The sequence below is a fragment of the Cryptomeria japonica genome, chromosome 2 (assembly GCF_030272615.1).
Source record: "Cryptomeria japonica chromosome 2, Sugi_1.0, whole genome shotgun sequence".
NCBI classification, from domain to species: Eukaryota; Viridiplantae; Streptophyta; class Pinopsida; order Cupressales; family Cupressaceae; genus Cryptomeria; species Cryptomeria japonica.
The window spans coordinates 438,567,795-438,592,306 of NC_081406.1; the positions used below are offsets into that span (position 1 = coordinate 438,567,795).

The 24,512-nt window shown below is 31.9% G+C and overlaps 1 protein-coding gene across 1 annotated transcript; it reads right to left on the bottom strand.

Annotated features, from left to right (window-relative positions):
* Positions 1 to 23,219: 23,219 nt before the first annotated feature.
* On the bottom strand, positions 23,220 to 24,269 carry LOC131031588 (uncharacterized). Its single transcript, XM_057962738.2, has one exon. It carries the CDS (start codon positions 24,267 to 24,269, stop codon positions 23,220 to 23,222), a length of 1,050 nt encoding a protein of 349 aa, XP_057818721.2.
* Between the last annotated feature and the right edge of the window lie 243 nt (positions 24,270 to 24,512).

Consider the following 24,512-nt stretch of genomic DNA (forward strand, 5'->3'; position numbering starts at 1 on the left):
CGAGGTCACTGTCCTTAAGAGTATTAAAATAATTATACAAACAAGCTTGAGTTCTGCCTCGAAATTCGGCCTAAAGCCTTAGGAAGTCAAGTGAATCCATACGAGATTCTTTCTGAGTATGCATTGAATTAATTTTAACCGTTAAATTAGTATTTGAACCAATTGATTAAAAGACCAAGGAACTTCAAGAACCAAATACTCACCCATAACCAAATCCTAATCCTCGTCCCCGAACGCCTGAGTACAAGGGACAACTTCGTCCCTAGACTACCTACATACCCATTTCGACATGGGATCAAAGCGTAAAGTATGTAGTTATGGTTTCTAACTATTGTTTAATGTAAATTGTTTGGTGGGTACGCAACCCTTTCTAGGGTCAATGTCCCTAACAGTTTCTTTGCGGTTGCTACCCACGATGGTAGCTCTATAGAAAAAAGACTCAAGATGGTCTTTTTCTTGTGGCCTAAAACAACTAAGTCCTATTTCCTATTAAATAAGTCACCCTTAATCTGTTATCATCCATTGAAATCATCAAGACAAAATAAATTTTCAAGATCTTCACACACATCCAAACCCTAATGGGGTTATCTGAAGTGCAATTGATCGGATGTAAATTCATTTAAAAATTAATCTTTTTAGATTATCGATCCAAGGGGGATTACCCACCCCTTGGATTTTAACTTCCAAATGACCCTTATTTCTCCCCGAAGATTTAGAGGGATGATGCCACAGATGTTGTTATTGCAACTTTATTAGGCGTTAAGTGCAGTAGTTCAACACGACGACATTACCCGTAAGTGTGACCTAGAGGCACCATAGATACCGAATGCCGCTAATTTTTGGTTTCAACTCCTCTTATTTAGTTATCTAACTAGGAATTTAACTTTGAATTCATGAATCCTAAAAGAAGCAATATACCAGTACAATTATGAAAAAGAAACTATTATATACAAGGAATTATCACTTCAATTTAAAAATTAAACTATGAATTTTATGTAATTGAAAGGAACATAAACAAATTGACTACTTGGAATAGTATTTTCTCCAAAGGAAAGTTATGATAATAAAAAAATTCAAAAACTTGAACTAAATGCCTGAAATTACTAATTGCTTGGAAACCATGATACTTTCAAAGATAACTTATGAAAATGATTTGAATTACTTGCAAGATATAATTGTTTTGGACAAACCATTACACAATAAGTATGAATCCTAGTACTGATTTTCTTGAAAGAAAATTAAATGATTGAATAGGAAGAATTTGGAAATGAATTTTAACACCTACTTGTTTGAAGTGAAAAGTACTTAATAATAATCCCAACTAATTCTTCCATATGAAGTAATACAAATTTCATCTACAAATGATAACACTACTTTAAATGTGAATCCTAATACTTGACAGGTACTAAATTGCTTGAAATAGAATTTGAATTATCAAATAATTATACTTTGGAAACGAATTTAATACTCACTTGTTGAAGGGAAAAGGAAACAACTATTCAACAATAATCTTCAAATTAACCACATTATTCTTAGTTACTAATTGTTTGAAAAATAGATTAGACAAGAGTGTAAACACTTGCTAGTTAACCAAGTAAATAATACTAAGTCTCCTAATAAGCAATTATAATCAATAAATTTCTAGTTGCTTTTGAACTAATACCTTTGCAAGATTATAAAGTGATAACTAATTACTCCTTCCACTTGAAGTAACGTTAACTTTATCGTTGGATACATTCTACAAATAATAACTTTATCAATTTCAAATACTTCGAAGGGAGCTAATGTTTGCTCCTTAAATTACCCTCAATTAGAATTGTTATTTAATTTTCTAAGTGATCACTGAGTAGGTTTCTTGAAACTCATTTGCTAAAACAATTTCAATTTTGAATAAACTCTCTTTAGTACTATTACCATATGAATATTTAACTATGCAATTTACCTCTAAATTTAATGTTAATTAAATTAATCCTTACTAACTACTTGTATTATTAAGTGTAACTTTTCTTTTTTACTAGTCTTATGTTTCTTTTAGCTAGAAGGTAAATGATTTTAACTATTAAAACAAGTGACTATTCACAATGCCTTATATACTCATATCTTGGAATCTAATAAAGAAACAAATCAAATAATCAACCTTTCGAATTGAGACAAACTTTGTCTAACATTAACTCATATTGTTGAAATACCTAAAAGGGTTACTATGAATCTAAACACATTTACTTGTTAGGTAAATTCCTTTAACATTTGATACTTGTACTAATTGAAATATACAAAAGATAGTTTGAAGTCTAAAAAATAAAATAAATAAATAAAGAACTTAGATATTTGAAATGTATTAAATGTCTTGGGAAAATCTACTTACTACTAGGTACAATTTGAGACTAAATAGAGACACTTGAAGAAAAAGAACCAATACTATAGAATAAGTGTATCATTGGTGAAATATCATCTTTCCCTAAAGGAATAATCACCTCTTAATTTTTTCTTTAATAAACAAACTGTACTATACACTAAAGAATAAATTCCTTTTTCATTCATTCAACAATTAATAAATTATAATTTAATTCACTCAACTCAAATAAATGCAAATCAATTTAACATTAACAAGATGTTATTTATAATCAATTAGTACCAATTTTAAGACAACATATACCAATATTATTTTATATCCTAAACTTATTATGGTCAACTATATATAATATATCAATTATATTAATAATTTATTAATAACTAAATTAAAAACAAAACTGTAAAAATAACAACAGTTATACCAATAGATATAACATGGTTGTGATGCCATAATAACTTTACATGCCCAAAACTTAATTAACATTAATTCTTAAAAGACTTATATAAGTATTTATATTATTTTTTTAATGTATTTATCTATATATATTGATTTGATTTGAGTTTATAAATAAATAAATAAACATAGATAGACTTAGGAATTAAATAATATATTCACTAAAAGATATAATTAATTCACAAAGAACAATAAGTGAAAGAAAATAAATAAGTAAATAAATAAATTTATCTCTGATGCATTCTGAGATGGGTAATAGTTTTTTTTTTAAGTTTCTTAGAAAAGTGATATTATTCAGGGAGAAAGAAAAACACATGTTTTGTGGGAGATTAAAATTTTCTTGAATAAATGATCAAGTATATGTTCATAGAAAAACAATTAAAATAATTCATATTCTCAGAGAAGTGATATTATTCAGGAAGAAAGAAAAACACATGTTCCCAGGGAGATACAAATTTTCTTGAATAGATGAACAAGTATACGTTCACAGAAAAATAATTAAATTAATTCATAGAGAGAGAGTAAAATTTATTTACAGGGAAAGAAAGATTATATTCCCGGATGTTTACACAGAGGAACAATTTTATTTTATGGAGATAATTACATATGGAAAATAAGACTTTTATTTTTATTTTTTTATTTTTACAAAGATCTTTTCTAGATTTTAAAATTCAAGAAAGCAAAAGCAAAGATTTGATTTTTCCTTCTTTTTCTCTAAAACAGATTAAATATATAAAAAGAAATATTCATATGCATTTTTTTGAAAAAGAACTTTTATCAGTGTATTATTTTTTATTTTTTTTAAAATGAAAATAGATTTTCTTTTGATTAATCTTTCTAAACAATTAAGATGAGCAATTTTTTTTAATATATAAATGAAGATTCCAGAGAGATAAAATCTATATATAAAATAAATAAATAAATTTTTCACATGTAAATGAGAGAATGCAAGAGAGGAGAACCTAGATTGTCGAAGCTTGATGTTGAATCCTCTCCAATCTTCTAGCTATCCTTTTTAGATCCTTCCTTGTAACTTCATGAAAAATTCTTCAACCAAACTTAAAAGAAACCTACTATACAAGTGAATACCAAATTCTACTTCTACCAACAAGAACAAGAACTCTAGCAAATTTCTTTTCATTCACAAACTATGAACTCCCTTTTTGAAAGATTTGCATACATTATATAGAAAAGATACACCAATTCCACTATCAAGATAATTAATTGAAAATGGAGGTTCTTTTTCTAAAATTGGTTTCATGCAAAATTGATTGATCACTTGGTGGAGGAGTTACATGCAAGAATATGCAATTTGAATTTTACCTGTAGAAGCTTTTATTTCCTCCTACGACATGTGCTAAATTAACATATTGAGAAAATAAGAATTTTCAAAATTAATTTCATGCAAAATGATTGTTGTCATAGTGGGGGTTACACTTGACCATGCATTTGAAATTCAAATTTGAATTCTCCCCCAAAAATGCATTTTGTAACTCCTTTGTCATAAAAATGTCATGAATAGAATTATTCTTGTCATAGAATAATTTTGTAACTCCCATGTCATATATTTGCTAAATATAATATTTATTCTTTAATATTTAAAATAAAATTTATTTTCTAGAATCTTCTTATATCTCCTACACCATGTGCTCAATTAGGATATTGAGAAAATAAGAAATTTCCAAATAAATTATGACCTCATGTGTGTGTCACCACTTAAATTCCTTTTTATTTAAAAACTTCAACCTCATTTCAATTTATCTTTTCTTTCTAAAATTACTCATAAAATCAATATTATAATAGTAGTAGTAGTAGTAATAATAATAATAATAATAATAATAATAATAATAATAATAATAATAATAATAATAATAATAATAATAATATCAACAACAACAAGTCATATCAAGGTCCAAAAAGAGGGTTATGACATCCTTCCCCCCTTAAATTGTGCATCGTCCCGATGCACTAATTATAACCTTAAAAAGAGTTTGTTAATTCATAATGTTTAGAACTAAAGTGAAAACATCTGTTGCATCATAATTGAGTCTTCCCATGCAGTATTCCTTGTATCATATTGATTCCATTATACTTGAATAGAACAATCTCTTTGTTGCACAATTGGTATTGGCGTTTCTCCAAGAATCTAAATTGTTCTATCATTATTCCTCCTGATTCCTAAGAGGATCATTCCTTACTTCATCAAACCTTAGCAAATAAGTTATCCTATTTTAATTGCCCCTATTAGTATTGTATCCATCCCTTTGATTTTGATTATGATGTGGCTTCTTTTAGATAAATTATTCTATTTATCCTTGTTGAAGTTTGCATTTCTCTTAAATTCATGCTTTGCCTTAAATGAATGATTCATGTTAAAATTCTATCTCGTTATTGCTAGGGCTTGAATCTTCCTTTCTTGTTCTTTCAGGTACTTCCTTCATGCCTACGAGTATATGTACATCAACTTCTATCCCAAGTTGGTATTGAGCCCCAAAAATGAACGTTTTGATTTCACCCTTCTCATCTTTTGACACATAGGTATGCACTTTAACAATTTGGCAAACTTATTTTGATATTGTTGAATTATCAAAGCCCCTTGTCGAAGATTATGGAATTATGTTACCTTCTCATTGAAGAATAATTGTGATAGCCTCCTCTTATGAAAATGGCGAATAAATTGATCTCATGTGATTATATCCTTTTTATACCCATTTGTTCCTTAGTATTAGTCCACTAACAAGCTCCATCTCTAGTGAGTTTATAGGAAATGCCATAATGTTTTAATTGTTTCACTAAAGTCCTTTAGTTCAATGTATTTTCCCTTTGACACCTTGAAGTGGTGGTATGCTTTCCTCTTCCACTTTCTTTACCTTCTAGGTCTTCTTGAAATTTGAATTTCTTATTTAGTTCTTGATTTAATATATAATGATTTACCTCTACAACCTCCAACTACTTCCAAGATACTCTTCAAGATTGCATAAGTTGAAGTGAGCTCAAGGCCTAGACTTGAACCTTCGCTCTGATACCACAGGTAATAACCCACTTAACTTAATCCAAAAACTCAATTAATTTTTATTTTTTTCTAATATATAAAAATATTGATTTCTTATTCTTACTTATTCTTATTTATTTTTTATTCAATCACATACTCAGGTACATCTATCCAAACGAGATAGGCATCCATCCAACCGGGATGGGCATCTAACCATATGGGTTAGGCATCTATCCATACGGGACTAGGCATCTAACCATACGGGTTAGGCATCTGTCCATACGGGACAAGAGGTTTCAGCTATCCAATCCGAGATAGGAATCTACCCAAACGGGGTAGGCATCTATTCATAAGAATAGGATATGCTCTAGCCAGAGACTTTAGACTCATCGGGACCATCCGGGTCCCGAGCCACTCTCTAAAGACTACACTCCCCTACTAGGAGTGCACCGAGGTCACCGTCCTTAAGAGTATTAAAATAATTATATAAAAAAGCTTGAGTTCCCTCGGAATTCGGCCTAAAGCCTCGGGAAGTCAAGCGAATCCATAGGAGATTCCTTCTGAGTATGCATTGAATTAATTTTAACCTTTCAATTAGTATTTGCACCATTTGATTAAAAGACCAAGGAGCTTCAAGAACCAACTACTCACCCATAACCAAATCCTAATCCCCATCCCTGAACGCCTGAGTACAAGGGACAACTTCGTCCCTAGACTGCCTACATACCCATTTCGGCACAGGATAAAGGCGTAAAGTATGTAGTTTTGGTTTCTAACTATGGTTTAATGTAAATTGTTTGGTGGGTATGCAACCCTTTCTAGGGTCAATGTCCCAAACAATTTCTCTGCGGTTGCTACCCACGATGGTATCTCTATAGCAAAAAGACTCAAGACGATCTTTTTCTTGTGGCCTAAAACAACTAAGTCTTATTTCTTATTAAATAAGTCACCCTTAATCTGTTGTCATCCATTGAAATCATCAAGATAAAATAAATTTTCAAGATCTTCACACACATCCAAACCCTAATGGGGTTATCTAAAGTACAATTGATCGCATGTAAATTCATTTAAAAATTAATCTTTTTAGATTATCAATCCAAGGGGGATTACCCACCCCTTGGATTTTAACTTCCAAATGACCCTTATTTCTCCCCAATGATTTAGAGGGATGATGCCACAGACGCTGTTATTGCAACTTTATTAGGCATTAAGTGCAGTAGTTCAACATGACAGCATTACTCGTAAGTGTGACCCAGAGGCACCATAGATACTAAACGCCGCTAATTTTTGGTTTCAACTCCTCTTATTTAGTTATCTAACTAGGAATTTAACTTTGAATTCATGAATCCTAAAAGAAGCAATATACTAGTACAATTATGAAAAAGAAACTATTATATACAAGGAATTATCACTTCAATTTATAAATTAAACTATGAATTTTACGTAATTGAAAGGAACATAAACAAATTGAATACTAGGAATAGTATTTTCTTCGAAGGAAAGTTATGATAATAAAAAAATTCAAAAACTTGAACTAAATACCTGAAATTACTAATTGCTTGGAAACCATGATACTTTCAAAGATAACTTATGAAAATGATTTGAATTACTTGCAAGATATAATTGTTTTGGACAAACCATTACACAATAAGTATGAATCCTAGTACTGATTTTCTTGAAAGAAAATTAAATGATTGAATAGGAAGAATTTGGAAATGAATTTTAACACCTACTTGTTTGAAGTGAAAAGTACTTAATAATAATCCCAACTAATTCTTCCATATGAAGTAATACAAATTTCATCTACAAATGATAACACTACTTTAAATGTGAATCCTAATACTTGAAAGGTACTAAATTGCTTGAAATAGAATTTGAATTATCAAATAATTATACTTTGGAAATGAATTTAATGCTCACTTTTTGAAGGGAAAAGGAAACAACTATTCAACAATAATCTTCAAATTAACCACATTATTCTTAGTTACTAATTGTTTAAAAAATAGATTAGACAAGAGTGTAAACACTTGCTAGTTAACCAAGTAAATAATACTAAGTCTCCTAATAAGCAATTATAATCAATAAATTTCTAGTTGCTTTTGAACTAATACCTTTGCAAGATTATAAAGTGATAACTAATTACTCCTTCCACTTGAAGTAACATTAACTTTATCGTTGGATACATTCTACAAATAATAACTTTATCAATTTCAAATACTTCGAAGGGAGCTAATGTTTGATCCTTAAATTACCCTCAATTAGAATTATTATTTAATTTTCTAAGTGATCACTGAGTAGGTTTCTTGAAACTCATTTGCTAAAACAATTTTAGTTTTGAATAAACTCTCTTTAGTACTATTACCATATGAATATTTAACTATGCAATTTACCTCTAAATTTAATGTTAATTAAATTAATCCTTACTAATTACTTGTATTATTAAGTGTAACTTTTCCTTTTTACTAGTCTTATGTTTCTTTTAGCTAGAAGGTAAATGATTTTAACTATTAAAACAAGTGACTATTCGCAATGCCTTATATACTCATATCTTGGAATCTAATAAAGAAAAAAATCAAATAATCAACCTTTCAAATTGAGACAAACTTTGTCTAACATTAACTCATATTGTTGAAATACCTAAAAGGGTTACTATGAATCTAAACACATTTACTTGTTAGGTAAATTCCTTTAACATTTGATACTTGTACTAATTGAAATATACAAGAGATAGTTTGAAGTCTAAAAAATAAAATAAATAAATAAAGAACTTAGATATTTGAAATGTATTAAATGTCTTGGGAAAATCTACTTACTACTAGGTACAATTTGAGACTAAATAGAGACACTTGAAGAAAAAGAACCAATACTATAGAATAAGTGTATCATTGGTGAAATATCATCTTTCCCTAAAGGAATAATCACCTCTTAAATTTTTCTTTAATAAACAAACTTTACTATACACTAAAGAATAAATTCCTTATTCATTCATTCAACAATTAATAAATTATAATTTAATTCACTCAACTCAAATCAATGCAAATCAATTTAACATTAACAAGATGTTATTTATAATCAATTAGTACCAATTTTAAAACAACATATACCAATATTATTTTATATCCTAAACTTATTATAGTCAACTATATATAATATATCAATTATATTAATAATTTATTAATAACTAAATTAAAAACAAAACTACAGTTATACCAATAGATATAACATGGTTGCGATGCCATAATAACTTTACATGCCCGAAACTTAATTAACATTAATTCTTAAAAGACTTATATAAGTATTTATATTATTTTTTTAATCTATCTATCTATATATTGATTTGATCTGAGTTTATAAATAAATAAATGAACATAGATAGACTTAGGATTTAAATAATATATTCACTAAAAGATATAATTAATTCACAACGAACAATAAGTGAAAGAAAATAAATAAGTAAATAAATAAATTTATCTCTGATGCATTCTGAGATGGGTAATAAATTTTTTTTTTTTAAGTTTCTCAGAGAAGTGATATTATTCAGGGAGAAAGAAAAACACATGTTCTAAGGGAGATTAAAATTTTCTTGAATAAATGATCAAGTATATGTTCACAGAAAAACAATTAAAATAATTCATATTCTTAGAGAAGTGATATTAGTCAGGAAGAAAGAAAAACACATGTTCCCAGGGAGATACAAATTTTCTTGAATAGATGAACAAGTATACGTTCACAGAAAAATAATTAAATTAATTCACAGAGAGAGAGAGAGTAAAATTTATTTACAGGGAAAGAAAGATTATATTCCTGGATGATTATATTCCGGGATGTTTACACAGAGGAACAATTTTATGCTTTATGCTCACAAAAAAAGTAAAACAAGATCTATACACAGATGAATAAATTTATATTCATGGAGAGAGTATTTATTCACAGAAAAATAATAAATAAGAGAAGCAAAATTTATACACAGGTAATCATATGCTCACAGAAATAAGTTCATTCACATGAAAGCAATAAAAAATAAATAAATAGAACAAAGATTTATACACAGATGATCAACATACATTCACAAAAGCTAATTTCAATCACATGGAGATAATTACATATGGAAAATAAGACTTTTATTTTTATTTTTTTATTTTTACAAAGATCCTTTCTAGATTTTAAAATTCAAGAAAGCAAAAGCAAAGATTTGATTTTTCCTTCTTTTTCTCTAAAACAGATTAAATATATAAAAAGAAATATTCATATGCATTTTTTTGAGAAAGAACTTTTATCAATGTATTATTTTTTTATTTATTTATAATGAAAATAGATTTTCTTTTGATTAATCTTTCTAAACAATTAAGATGAGCAATTTTTTTTTTATATAAATGAAGATTCCGGAGAGATAAAATCTATATATAAAAAAAAAATACAAATTTTTCACATGTAAATGAGAGAATGCAAGAGAGGAGAACCTAGATTGTCAAAGCTTGATGTTGAATCCTCTCCAATCTTCCAGCTATCCTTTTTAGATCCTTCCTTGTAACTTCATGAAAAATTCTTCAACCAAACTTAAAAGAAACCTACTATACAAGTGAATACCAAATTCTACTTCTACCAACAAGAACAAGAACTCTAGCAAATTTCTTTTCATTCACAAACTATGAACTCCCTTTTTGAAAGATTTGCATACATTATATAGAAAAGATGCACCAATTCCACTATCAAGATAATTAATTGAAAATGGAGGTTCTTTTTCTAAAATTGGTTTCATGCAAAATTGATTGATCACTTGTTGGAGGAGTTACATGCAAGAATATGCAATTTGAATTTTACCTCTAGAAGCTTCTATTTCCTCTTACGACATGTGCTAAATTAACATATTGAGAAAATAAGAATTTTCAAAATTAATTTCATGCAAAATGATTGTTGTCATAGTGGGGGTTACACTTGACCATGCATTTGAAATTCAAATTTGAATTCTCCTCCAAAAATGCATTTTGTAACTCCTTTGTCATAAAAATGTCATGAATAGAATTATTCTTGTCATAGAATAATTTTGTAACTCCCATGTCATATATTTGCTAAATATAATATTTATTCTTTAATATTTAAAATTTTAAATTTTTTTTCTAGAATCTTCTTATATCTCCTACACCATGTGCTCAATTAGGATATTGAGAAAATAAGAAATTTCCAAATAAATTATGACCTCATGTGTGTGTCACCACTTAAATTCCTTTTTATTTAAAAACTTCAACCTCATTTCAATTTATCTTTTCTTTCTAACATTACTCATAAAATTAATATTATAATAGTAGCAGTAATAATAATAATAATAATATTATTATTATTATTAACAAGTCATATCAAGGTCCAAAAAGAGGGTTATGACAACTTGGATGTGGATTGCATGTACCTATATAACTTTTAGTATTGACGCATATTCAGATTGGTGGCCTGGTTTAGTCACTTGGTTCACTATTTTTTTGTTTATATTGAGGAGGAGAGATGATGTTACTAGGTATAGTCATGATGGGGGACCTATGTTGTTGACTATTTGATGCAAACAAGTGTGACATAGCGGGAGTCAGGTGCTTGTTTAGTTAGTGGTGATCTGGATGTCATGAATGTTCCTTGTGCTTTTAGATTTTCACATAAATGATTGTTTATATGTTGGTGGTATTGGTTTGGTTCTTGATTGGCTATGGTGGCACAGGATCATGATTTTACTTTTCCTTTTGGGAGTTCACGGTATTCCATTTGAGTTCTTTGATTATGGAGGGACTTGGTTGATTTTTAGTTAGGAGATTGTTATCATGATGTCATGGATAACTTTTTCATACATTTATGTGGGAGCTTGTCACACTAATGTTTGGTTAGGAAGCTATCCATGTAATTTATTTTGTGGATCATTCTAATATAATGATCTTCTTCCTTCCATGGCTAAATATTTTTTTAAATCTTTTACTTCTCAATTAGTCTTGTGATACTCAAATTCACTACCTACACATGGGAAATGGATATTTTGTAACAAAGTGGCGTTTGACTTGTAGATGACAAACCAAAACTCTCTATTTCTCAAAAAAAATTGAACAACATATTGTTATAACACAAATCATTTTTGCACTTTTGGTTCTACAAGATCAAGGGAGTAGCCTTATAACAATACCTATCAATATATTATAGATATTTTATGAGGTATTGTAAATAAAAAATATTCTCATATGTCTAATCAAGAAAATGTAAAATGATTCATTGTATTTGGTTATAATCATGCATTATATAGTTTCCTGCTATGAGAATATGAAACCTAAACTTAACCCATCAAATACATAAAGTTAAGGTTTTAATTTTATTAGATTAATCTTCAAATTTAAAGACTCAAATATTTTGGATTATAGACTTTGAGCTCCATAAAAATGATATTTTTAGTTTCTTAAAAAAAGTCCATTTTGACTAAAAAAATATTAAGTTCAAGTGAAAAGTTTTAGAAATTTTTGAAAAATGGTGAAGTGGATTCCAACATCGCAACCGCATAGACATTGTTAGGAAAAATGGTTTTTCTTTAACCTTATGTAAAACTCCAACCATGTTCCAATATTTTCAAAGGAAAATTTAAATTTTGTGATTTTAGGCGAAACTATTTATGATTTTAGGTGAAAGTGTTTTGCTTGAAACTTTAGTGTCACATATACACCACATGGTTTTGAGTGAAACCCTTTCACATGAATTTTTTTGGTCAAAATGAGTTTGCTAAAAAATATTTAGTTGGTTGAAAGTGTGACATGGGTTTGTTCTTTTACTCTTCCATTCATATCATACTATCATATCCTAACACTATTATACCCCACCAAAAATCCTTATACATCAATACATCCAATTTTGCCCATTCACATCTGGACATCAAACATACTCATCCATATAACCAAAACACATACAAACCCTCTCAAATAGTCATCCATTTTAGTCTAAGTTAACATATCAACTTTAAAAATTAAGACTTCATATCATATTCTATTCTCAATTCTTGTGAGCTTAATAACTTTGCTTATCTTAAGTATCGAGTTAATTGATGAAATAAGATCAACTTGTCACCTTGGATGATTTTTTTTCAGGAAATTAGCATATCCTAAAGTAACTTGTCTAAGAATCCTAGTTAATTTTGCTTGAAAATTTTGCCTATCTCTAGTAGGAAAAACTAAAATCACAAATCAACTATTTTACTTCTTGATTTAGAAAGTACATTTAATTTAGGCAATCTCATCATCTATCCTCCACATTAACCATTGTCTCACCCCAACACTAAAATTCACCTATCAATACACTTCCATCCACTTGGTCAACAATTGCAACCTAATCAACACTACACTCCACCTAACAATAGCCTTTAGACCACTTATCAATAGCCACCAGTATATCAACATTAATATCCTCCACAGATAAGCACATATCAATCCTCTCATCCACAAGTACCTTACGAAAATTGACCACCACATTTGACTCCAACTCCTTCAAATTTATTTTTCCATGAATGATAGGAAATGAAAGACACTCTCAAAGGGTTACAAATATGATCTTACATGAAAAACACATATATATTTGATGAACTATGTCCCTACATCTTTGATCAATTGAAATATCCATTATACCTTTCCCTAAAAATGTTTTAGATAACAAAGTTTGATAAATACAAGGGAAAAGGAGACACTTGTGATCATGTCAATGGAATTTTATGGCATGCCAAGAGGTTGCCTATAAATGACATCTACCTCATCAGACTCTTCCTCACAATTTAGAATGACAAGCACTTGATTAGTTTTTGCACCTACCTTAACTATCCATTTAAAAAAATTCTAATTCAATAGAGAAAATTGTAACCCATTTCTCCTACAATGTTGAGCATAAATTAACCATGCTTGATATATGTAACTCTAAACAATGAAATGGGAAATTTTTTGCTTCCTTCCTTCAATAATGGAGGAGTCTTGCTAGTTACTTCCCTTGGCCTATACTAGAAAAATAACTTGTCCATATTTTCATCATGATTCTTAATAGCAATATGTATTTTCATCTACAAGTCCATTGGGTATCCACTTTTGATGGAATTATAGCCAAGGGGAGCACCATTGAGAAAGCCTTTGTTGCCAAAGGATTGATTAAGATCTATGAATAAAAATAATAATAACTGAACCAATGAAAACCCTCAAATTTTTGATCTATGAATAAAAAATACATTGTAAATAATGTAGTAAATAATTCCAAACTTAGTTGGATACACAACAAGTGTCTAAAAAGATAAATCCTAATGTCCAAAATGTCTAACCACAAACTCCTATTATTGCAGGTAGCAAAAATATTCTCTTAATTATTCCCCTAATTCATCCTAACTATCTATTTATCATATTATCCATTTTCTAATTATCCTTTATCTATTTGATTAAATAATAGTTTATTATTTAATTAAATGTACAGATAAAAAATATTTTATTATTTAATTAAATGTGAGCCAACTATCTATTATAACTTCTATTTTCATTTCTTTAGTTTTCATTAAGAAACTTAAATCTCTATATCCACCACTTCAATTAGTTTGCTTCCATTTAGAAAAGTATTATTCTTCCTTCAATCAACTAAGTTTGTAAATGAAAAATTCATGTGCACATTCATCCATCAAATTAATGAATAATCAATTATTATCTTTCGTGACTCAAATTGACAAATTTCTATTTCTTGTTGAGTTTATTTCACTAATTTTCTAGCTAATCATTCTTATCCTCATCATTCATAAGTCTATAAATACAACCATTTCCCTCATCATTTCAAAGAATCAATCATCAAATCACATTTTTATCTTGTACAAATTTAGCACCCACATACAAAGATGAATCAACATCAACATCAACATCTTTTTGAGGTTTATGGTAAAATAGAAAATTCAGATTTAATTTCTTTGTTTGTGTTTTTGAGTCTTTTAAATATTTTTTATTAATTTCAAAGTGTAGACACCTATAAATGTCTCATTAATCATGTACTAATTATTCCTCTAATTAATTAAATAATCAAATAATTATTTAATTAAGCTAATTAATCTTATTCTTCTAATTTTATATTTCTTCATCATCTTACTAAGTATTCCAATTTCTATTTCTATCATCATTTAATCATTCAAACCAATTTCTAATGTTAATTGAATATTTATTATTTAATTAATTATGATTAATCCCTCAATTTAAATAATCTTTATTATTTAAATAAATTTCATTTTCAATTTCTATCTCTATTCAATTAATCATTAACCCTTTTTTCTAAATATTAATTAAATATTAATTATTTAATTAATTATGATTTTAATCCTTTATTTAAATAATCTTTATTATTTAATTAAATTAAATTTCTAAATAATTAAATAGTTTCTTTAAATTATTTAATTAACTAATTCCCAAATTCTCATTTCATTTAATTTCATTAATTCTCCAAATTCAAATTCAAATTCTTCTAATTTCAAATACATGTGCATGATTTCAAAAATCAAATTGAAAACCAAAGTCAAGTTCTAAATATATTCAAATAACAAATTGAATTTAAAATAAATTCAATATTTAAATTAAATCTCATGCAAAGATTAATTTGAAAATCAAATTCAAAGTGCAAGCACATGCTAAATTAATTAATTAAATCATTATCTTTCCAATTCCCATTTCTATATTTTAGTTAGTTTTTTTCCAATAAGCTTTCAATCAGTTAACTATTCCATTTATTTTAATTGATCTTTTTAATTAATTGATTAATTACATCATTTCTTTAATTCTCTCCAATCATTCTTTTTCTCTCTTCTAGTTAGCTTTTTCTAGATAAAGCTTTCTTTGTCATCTTCTCAATTATCCTTCAATCATTCTTTTTCATCTTTCAATCAGCTTTTTTCTCAATCAGTTAACTCATTTATCTATTCAATCTATTATGTTCCACCTCCAAATCAGCAGTTCAACTATCACTTGGCATGTGAGCTCACCTGAGTTCCACCTCTTGATCAATTTGTTTCACCTTTCATTCAATCCTCTCCAATAATCTATAAATTGAGCATTCAATCTCCATTTTCAACAATCACGAACTTTAAATCTTTGTGTCATTTGTAGGTTGCTAGCGCGATATCTAAGAGCCACCATACCACAAAAAAGAGAAGAGCAATGGAAGCTAGGATGCACAATAGGGAGTTCTACATTGTTTAGAATTATTCAATATGCATCTATATTTCATTGAGTTTTGTTTTTAAATTCTTTAATTGAATAGGGATTCGTGATTTCCCTTTTTTCTAGTTGATTTTACATGATGAATTTTACATACGACACAAAGTATATAATTACTATACCACAATGATAATAAAAAACCTCAAATCATCCAAAACATACTTGCACTCTCTTAGAGGGAACTTATAGGGGTTGTGTTCTAAACACTTGTCCAAGCAAACCTAATAAAATTTCTATAAACATAATAGATTTTGACAAGAATAAATCCAAACTTACATGATATCTAAGGAAATTAGTATTATGAGTATCATCACATCAAAGGTTACACCATGTCGAGATACATACAACTCAAAAAATGCATCAAATATCTGATCAATCATGATGAGATTGAAGTGGAAGGTATTGCATCCCCCTCACCTAATAAGAAATTAGGCATATATTAGGATCCTTTTCTCAAGCATGATCAAAATCATCCATCTACATCTAACAATAGATCATCCCAAAATTATTGCATTATTAACATCCACATCCATAACATATCCATCTCATATGATTCCATAATAGTTCATCTTGAAGAAGCTCACCGACAAGTAGCATCCATCTCTCCTTCCAATCTGTCATCCCCTAAACCTTCACATCAATTAAAAAAAAAACTTTATATTTATCTCAATTTGAGATTCATCCATGAAATTTTAAGTGTTGAACATATTTGATTTTGATGTTATTTCACATAAGCAAACCACTACCCAAGATTAAAGGCACGGGTGATGAATCTATAAAAATCAAAAGAAAAAAGGCTATGAGATACTAAACATGTAGGTAACCATAGGCAAATTTTATAATTATAATGATGACAAGACAAAAATTCTATACATACTGTGCCCTTATGATATAAAAAAATATAGGATGGTTTGATTCGTAGACTTCATTATGTGTAGCAAACAATTCCTTGCATATTTGAGCCCATGCTTGTAGAAAGATGAAAAAAAAACATGTTGTTGTAAGTTAGAATTCCCACGGTCTCTACAACATGGTTGAAGGTGGAAAATGCACTAAGATCATCCTTTTATGTTTGACAATCGATAAAAGTGTTTAGGACTTTGGGTTGTCACACAAGAAACAATTGTGATGTAGTATACTATGCATGGCAATGTAGAGAACAATGAATGAGAATGCTCAAGATGATGAAGGCTCATTGGTGGCGAAAATAAATAAAAATCCACACTAAATGAATTCCTTTCATGCCTTAGTGAATGCATATGATGTTTAATTTTTGTGCCTATAGTAGTTGATAGTAGTGTGGTAATTTGAATTTTCTATTATGTATACAAGTATGATTTAATGAAATAAAAGAGTAAATTATTTTAGATGAATCCACTATCATAAATATCACTTCTAATTATGTATATGCAACTAGATTCAAAACTATAAACAAAATTTGATGCATGCTATGGAATAATATTGATATACTATCATTATTTTACAAATTCATTACTACTATCAACTTTAAAATAATGCAATAGAGAGCAACCAAATGTATGTATGTATGTATGTACATATACATATACATTGTGTGTGTGTGTGTGTGTGTGTGTGTGTGTGTGTGTGTGTGTGTGTGTGTGTGTGTGTGTGTGTGTGTTCACACACACAAAATTCTTGTAAAACCTAAAATAACTCTAAAAATTTCATCGAATAATACCTATTATGAAAATTTATTTTTGCAATATGGTAAAAGATGGAAAAATGCACACACGCCATCCTTTTATGTTTGACAATAGGTAGAAATGTTTAGGATTTTGGATCGTCACATAAGAAGGAATCATGATGTAGAGAACTACACATGACAATGTAGAGAAAAACGAATGACAACACAGAAGATGACAAAGAATCATTGGTGATGAAAATATATAAAATCCAACACTAAATAAATTCCTTTCATGCCTAAGTAAATGCATACAAGGTTTAGTTCGTGTGCCTATAATAACTGATAGTGGTTTGGTAATTTGAATTTTATATTATGTATACAAGTATGATTTAATAAAATAAATTATTTTTGACATATCCACTATCATAAACATTACTCTAATTATGTGTATGCAATGATAAGTAAAATTAGATGTATACTATGAAATAATATTGATATGTTGTCATTATTATACAAATGTATTATTACTTTAAACTTTAAAATAATACAAAACAAAACAACCAAATGATGATACAAAGATAATTAATTAACTTGTTATACTTGAAAACCTAAAATAAGACTCCAAAATTTTCACTAATAACATTATAAAAAAATAATTTGAAAATTTAAAAATAATACATTGGTCAAATATATTACTACTATTAGCTTTAGAAAATGCAAAAGAAATATGATACAAAGATAATTACTTTTCTTATTAGTACTTGTCGTTAGGCTAGTACTATTGCAATCGGTTGGACTGAATTTTCATTAACTTGTTATTATTAAATTGCTTTTCCACTAATTATATCTATGAATTTTTCTTTCAATAGTTTTTTCTAATTTTTCAATAGTTAAGATGCGTGATTTTTAAGTTTTCAAATTATAGAAATTATTTTTCTTTAATCTAATTGGCTCAAATAATTTGCACCTTATTACCGGATTTCCCAGATCCACTTTCTACATGAATTTTTTAAGGCAAATTTTTTAGGTAATTAAAATTTAGTATGTTTTATCCACATTTAATAAACACTCCTTTTATCTTGGTTATAATTTTTTTTTTTATCGATAACCATGATAATATATTGCTTAAAATAAGAAAGATTTACATCCAAAAAGCAGATAGACGGTCTGCCACAACATGGGGTCTCGCCCCTATTACAACAAAGGAACCTGAATAAGACACCAGACCTACAAGGCCATCAACTACAAAAAACCAACATACATACACATATCCCACAAAAAAGAACCCAATTGGCCCCGAGGACCTATCTATCGAAACCATCCCAAGGCCTCCTCCCTTGAGAAGTTAGGAATACCCTGGCTGGGCCCTGCATCTTGCATCTCATTCCCTCCACCTGACACTATTCCCGGCCTACCACCACACAGCGAGTTGTGCTCCACCACCTTCGCCTACTTCCGTGGAATCTGATGGCGTACCATAGGCCTCCCATCCTCATCCAGAGGAGCCTCAGACCGAATTGGGGTCACCTTCCTGCGAATCTTCATTCGCTCAATCGACCCCAACTCACGCACATACTACACAATCTCTCTCCATCCCTTCCTTGCATTCTCCACCTGCAAATCAACCGGTTGAGAAGTCGACCAAATTACAAACGACTACATCTCCTCCACTTCAACGCCAATCCTCTGCCACGGTCCTTCCATCGACTTCAACCCTTTGCCAACAACAGCTCAAGACACCACTTCCTTCAAACCACCCGCCCATTTGGGTCTCAGCACCAAAGATGCGACCCACTACACTTCCTCCTCTGACTTTCCCACTAGTAAGGCTAGGGCAACGAACAACGACGAGATATCAAGGTTAGTTCTAGGTCAGCAATGAGACACAAGAAATTCCTCCATTAACATCAACCTCACTGCCCTCCAAAAATCCTCTCCGTCCACCCTGAAGACGTTCATCAACCTGTTGCTTGAGATCAGGCCATGAAAAGCAGGCATTTGCCCGTCCATCACCAAGGAAAAATTTGCCTCCATCCTAACTCGCCTCTGCACCAAAACCTGCACACACAACCACCACCGAAAACTAGCCACCGCAAAATGCCAGAGAGCCAAAATCAAGGCCTTAAAATCCACCACCATCATATGACATGATTGCTCCACATGAATCGCAAAAAAACCATGCATCATCACCAAGCCTTCACACCGATTGCCTCCATCATCACCCATCACCGCTAGGCCACTTGCAACATCATCATAGATCACAATCCACAAGGATCATAACTTCCCACAAGTCCAGGGACACAAACAACCATTTCAAAAACAAACTCGGGTTCACTTTCCTAAGACTAAGCAATGCAACCAAAATCTTGAGAACTACCATTTTGAAAGTCCTCGAACAATCTAAAGTTATTTTCCAAAGAGCCATTCGCTCCCACATTTGAAAGCTTGACAGCTTCCACATTTGCTTCCCTAAGAATGTGGATCACCTTAAAATCTTCAAACCCACACAAAAGAAGTTTCATTCTTCAAACGTACTTGTCTAAGTGCCACGCCTCCAATCGACCTTTAGCAATCCCATTCACTACAATCTGGGAGTCTCCCTCCAAATGGAGTTTCTTCACTCCCAAGTTCTTAGCCATGAGAATGGCTTCTAACGCCGCTTGGCACTCAGCAACGTTGTTCGATCCATCCACCAATCTTTTAGCTCCTATGGCTAGAATATTGCCACAATCATCCCAGGCTATCACCCCAACTCCAGAGACCCCTAGATTACCCCTCGAAGCACCATCAAAGTTAACCTTAGTCCAACCTTTATCTGGCCGGGCCCAATCTTGTCTTGATTCACCCTTCCTCTAAGGATTAGCCCTCAGAAGCCCATTAGAAGGCCTAAATTTAATCAAAGGCTAGTTCGCTAAAACACCAGCATCGAACTGAGAGAAAGGAGACTTTGCTAAGTTCACCTAAGAGGCCGCATTTGTGACCAGTTCTGAAATAGCCTTCTCCAACCTGATCAAAAAGTGATCCCTATTTTTCACTTTACCTTCAAACACTCTTCGGTTTCGTTCTTTCCAGAGTTCCCATAAAATAGTAGAAGGGAAAATCTTCCATGTGGTAGCAAAAATAGAAGACTTGCCCAAAACAAGACAAGATTCCAGCCAGTCGCTCAAATTCCTTGCCATTGGACCCTTCCAATTTAGTCTTTGTAACCCAAAACACCACGCTTCCTGGGCGAAATCGCAGTTAAGCAGAAGGTGTTGCACATCTTCCTCCACCTTTTCACAGAGCACATAATGGAATGGACCAGAAACCAAATTTTCCTTAGACGGTCTCCTGAAAGAATCCGCCTATTCCCCGCTAACTAGGAGAAGGCACCCACCTTTGGTAAACAAACATTGTTCCAACAAACCTTAGCTTCCCATTCCTTCGTCATGCCTTCAGCCTCCAAAAGAGAAAACCCCACCTTCACAGAGTAACTGCCACTCTTGGCACCACACCAAACTATCTCATCCTCCTCCCTCGAGCACGAAACCTCTCTACTTTTCAGGATCTTCCTCAACAACCATTCATCCGCCTCTCCCAAATTTAACTCCTGGGGATCCTTCCAGTTCCAACGTTGTCCCAACATAGACATTTCTGGTGACAAAAACTCGGACACCTTTGAACCCCACTCCTAAATAATCTTTGTCACAATTCGCTGGGAGGCCAGAGACTCTAGTGATGTATGTCCGTCCTAGGAATCGTGCCAGAAACATGCCTTTCGCCCATCTCCAATCCGCCAAGAAAGATGATTCATGATTAGGCTCCTACAGCTCACCAAAAAATTCCATAAAGCAGAACCTCTCGGAGGATCTTCAACCGTTAGGATCCTTTCCTTTTTCCCACTATCCAAGTATTTAGCTTGTAAAATTCTAACCCACCTCTACTCCGTCTTACTGTACATTTGCCACACCAACTTAGCCCCCATAGCCTCATTGATAAGTCTCCAATCATGGAGCCCCGCACCTCCTCCTCCTTTGGGTTTACAAACCCTGTCTCATGCCATGAGCGGGATTTTGTCCTATTCCTGATTTCCATTCCACAAAACTTTCTCATCTTCTGTTGCATATTCTTGATGACTGAGCCTGAAAGTTTAAAACAGGTCATAGGGAAGATAGGCATAGCCGACACAATTGTCTTCAACATCAGAAGATGACCAGTCAAAGATAGCCACTTGCTCTTCCAACCCTCCATCTTTGCTTTGTAGCCATCAAGCAAACTTTTCCAGATATCCGTCTTACCAGCTCCAGCAAAGAGCAGCATACCAAGGAACTTCCCAGGAAGCTGACCAATCTTAATCCCAAACAATCTGGCAATTGTTCTTTGAGTCCCAACTTCAGTGTGGAAGAAAAAGATCTTCGATTTCAGCCAATTAATTTCCTGACCAGTAGCCCAACTAAATCTATCCAGCACTTTCTTCATAACCAATGCTTCATGCATTGATGCCACACCAAAAATACAAGTATCATCAACAAACTGAGAATGAGTTGTGGAATCCACCCCACGAGCAATCTCAATGCCTTTCCACATCCCCTGAAATCTCTTACGAGCAATTGACCGACCAAGAACTTCTGCCAACAAAATAAAGAGAAAGGGGGATATTGGATCCCCTTGCCGAATGCCCCGTGAGGTGGAAAAGAAACCTTGAGGACTGCCATTTACGAAAACTGATGCTGAGAATTGCATAATCATGCTAGAAATCCACTTAATCCAAGCCTTACAAAACCCAAACTTTGCTAGCACAGCCACCAGGAAAGACCTATCAACTCTATCGTAGGCTTTCCGAATATCTAGTTTTAGAATCATTCTTCTCTGTCTACTCTTCATGTCCATTTGGATTGCCTCATGGGCCACAATAACCCCATCCACAATGTTCCTTCCTGGGGTAAAACTGCTCCGTTCACAAGAGATCAACTTATCTAAAATTAACTTGAGCCTATTAGCAACAACTTTTGTAATGATTTTGTAGATGGTGTTGCACAACGAAATAGGATGAAACTCCTCCATCCCCTCTGGCTTGGCTTTCTTGGGAATAAGCACCACCAGAGTACAATTGAATTCCTTCAAAACAAAACTCCTTGACCTTAACTCTTCAACCACATCTACCAATTCCCCACCAAGCACATCCCAAAAGAATTGGAAAAAGAACGCCTGAAACCCATCTAGGCCTGGTGCTTTCTCCCCACCTAACCCAAAAACAACAGATTTAACTTCCTTCATCAAGATTGGTTCCTCAAGCATATTATTATCATCCTTAGACTCTAAGGGAGGAATTAACTCCAAAAGCTCGGCCTGCAAGCCCTTATGACTAGCCCCGTTCCTCCTCCAAAGATTTTCAAAGAAGTCAACAGCCTCCTTACTGATGCAGTCTGAGTCCTCAGTGATCATTCCATCCACAAGTCATAGGGAGAGGATTCTATTGAGGCTTCTCCTTTCTTTCACCGAACTATGAAAGAATTTTGTGTTTCTATCACTGGATTTAAGCCAGTTCTCTCGCGATTTCTGTTTCTAGTAAATCTCCTCCCTCTGCAATACTTCTCCATATTTACTAAGTAGATATTTCTCAGTGAAATAATCCACTTCATCCATCCCTTCTGCCAAGACTTTCGCATTCAAAGCCCCCAAATTCCCTTCAATCCTTCTCTTTTCGTCGAAGATATTGCCAAACACCTCCCTGTTCCAAGATTTCAATTTCTGTTTCACAAAACTAAGCTTCTTGAAAAACCAAAAGGCCAAGAAACCTTCCACCACCGGTGCCTCCTTCCACCAACCAACTACATGATCTCTAAAACCCAGCTCCCTTAACCACATCTTTTCCACCTTCAAAGGACACCAAAGCAGAAATTCATCTTTTTGCACAACCAAAGAGACCGAGAAGTGGTCCGATCCTGAAATTGCTAAAACTTCTGCCCCAAAGACCAAGGGGGCCAAGTTCCAATCCCCTACAAGGAAGAATCTATCTAGTTTCTCCGCAATGTTTGAAAATATCCTTTGTCTGTTAGTCCAAGTAAAATTCCCACCTTTAGCAACCACTTCAAAAAGGGTGTTAGAATTCACAAAAGATTGAAAGTCCGATTGCGTCCTGCACATCCTTCCCACCCCTCCACGCTTATCTGAGAAAGAAAGAGTGGCGTTGAAATCCCCAGCAACAATAGCTAAAGTTGGCCTCACCTTCGTTAAAAGCTTTGTAATATCCTCCCATAGTCGACACTTATCCATAGCCAAAGTGGGCCCATAGACATTGATAAGAAAACAGGAAAAGTTCATGATCTTTGAGTTCACCTTTACCATTTGCCAATGTTTAGAGCATGAGACTACATCCATCTGAATAGCCAATGGATTCCAAAAAATGCCAAGCCCTCCTGAAGCCCCCTCTAATTCCACAAAAGATCCAAACCACCTCTGCCTTACACCAAAAACTCTAGCTGCATCATCTCGTCCTAACTTAGTTTCTTGAATGCAAATAACTTCCAGCTTAACCTGATCAAATCCTCTTTTGATCAGACGTCTCTTGTTAGGGGTATTGTAGCCCCTGACGTTCCATGTTAGGAACTTCATTGCTATCTAGGAGAGAACAGGTCTCTCCCGGATCTAAGTAGTCTTGTCTGGCCCTTCATGTTGCCTGCTTCCTCAAGCAACTTTTGCCTTTTTTTCCTTCCTCTCAAATTCCCTTTGGGCTTAGAGGGATTTGATTTGGTTTGTTTAATGGTCCTAACCTCTGTCTCCCCTATCTCAGCAGACAATCCCAATGAATCATCGCTCAGGCCATCTTCCTCTTCAGACTCCAACTCTGCTGAAAAG

What these genes read in the sequence shown, in the direction of transcription:
- LOC131031588 (XM_057962738.2), bottom strand. Translation starts at nt 24,269, where the DNA reads ATGAAGTTCCTAACATGGAACGTCAGGGGCTACAATACCCCTAACAAG.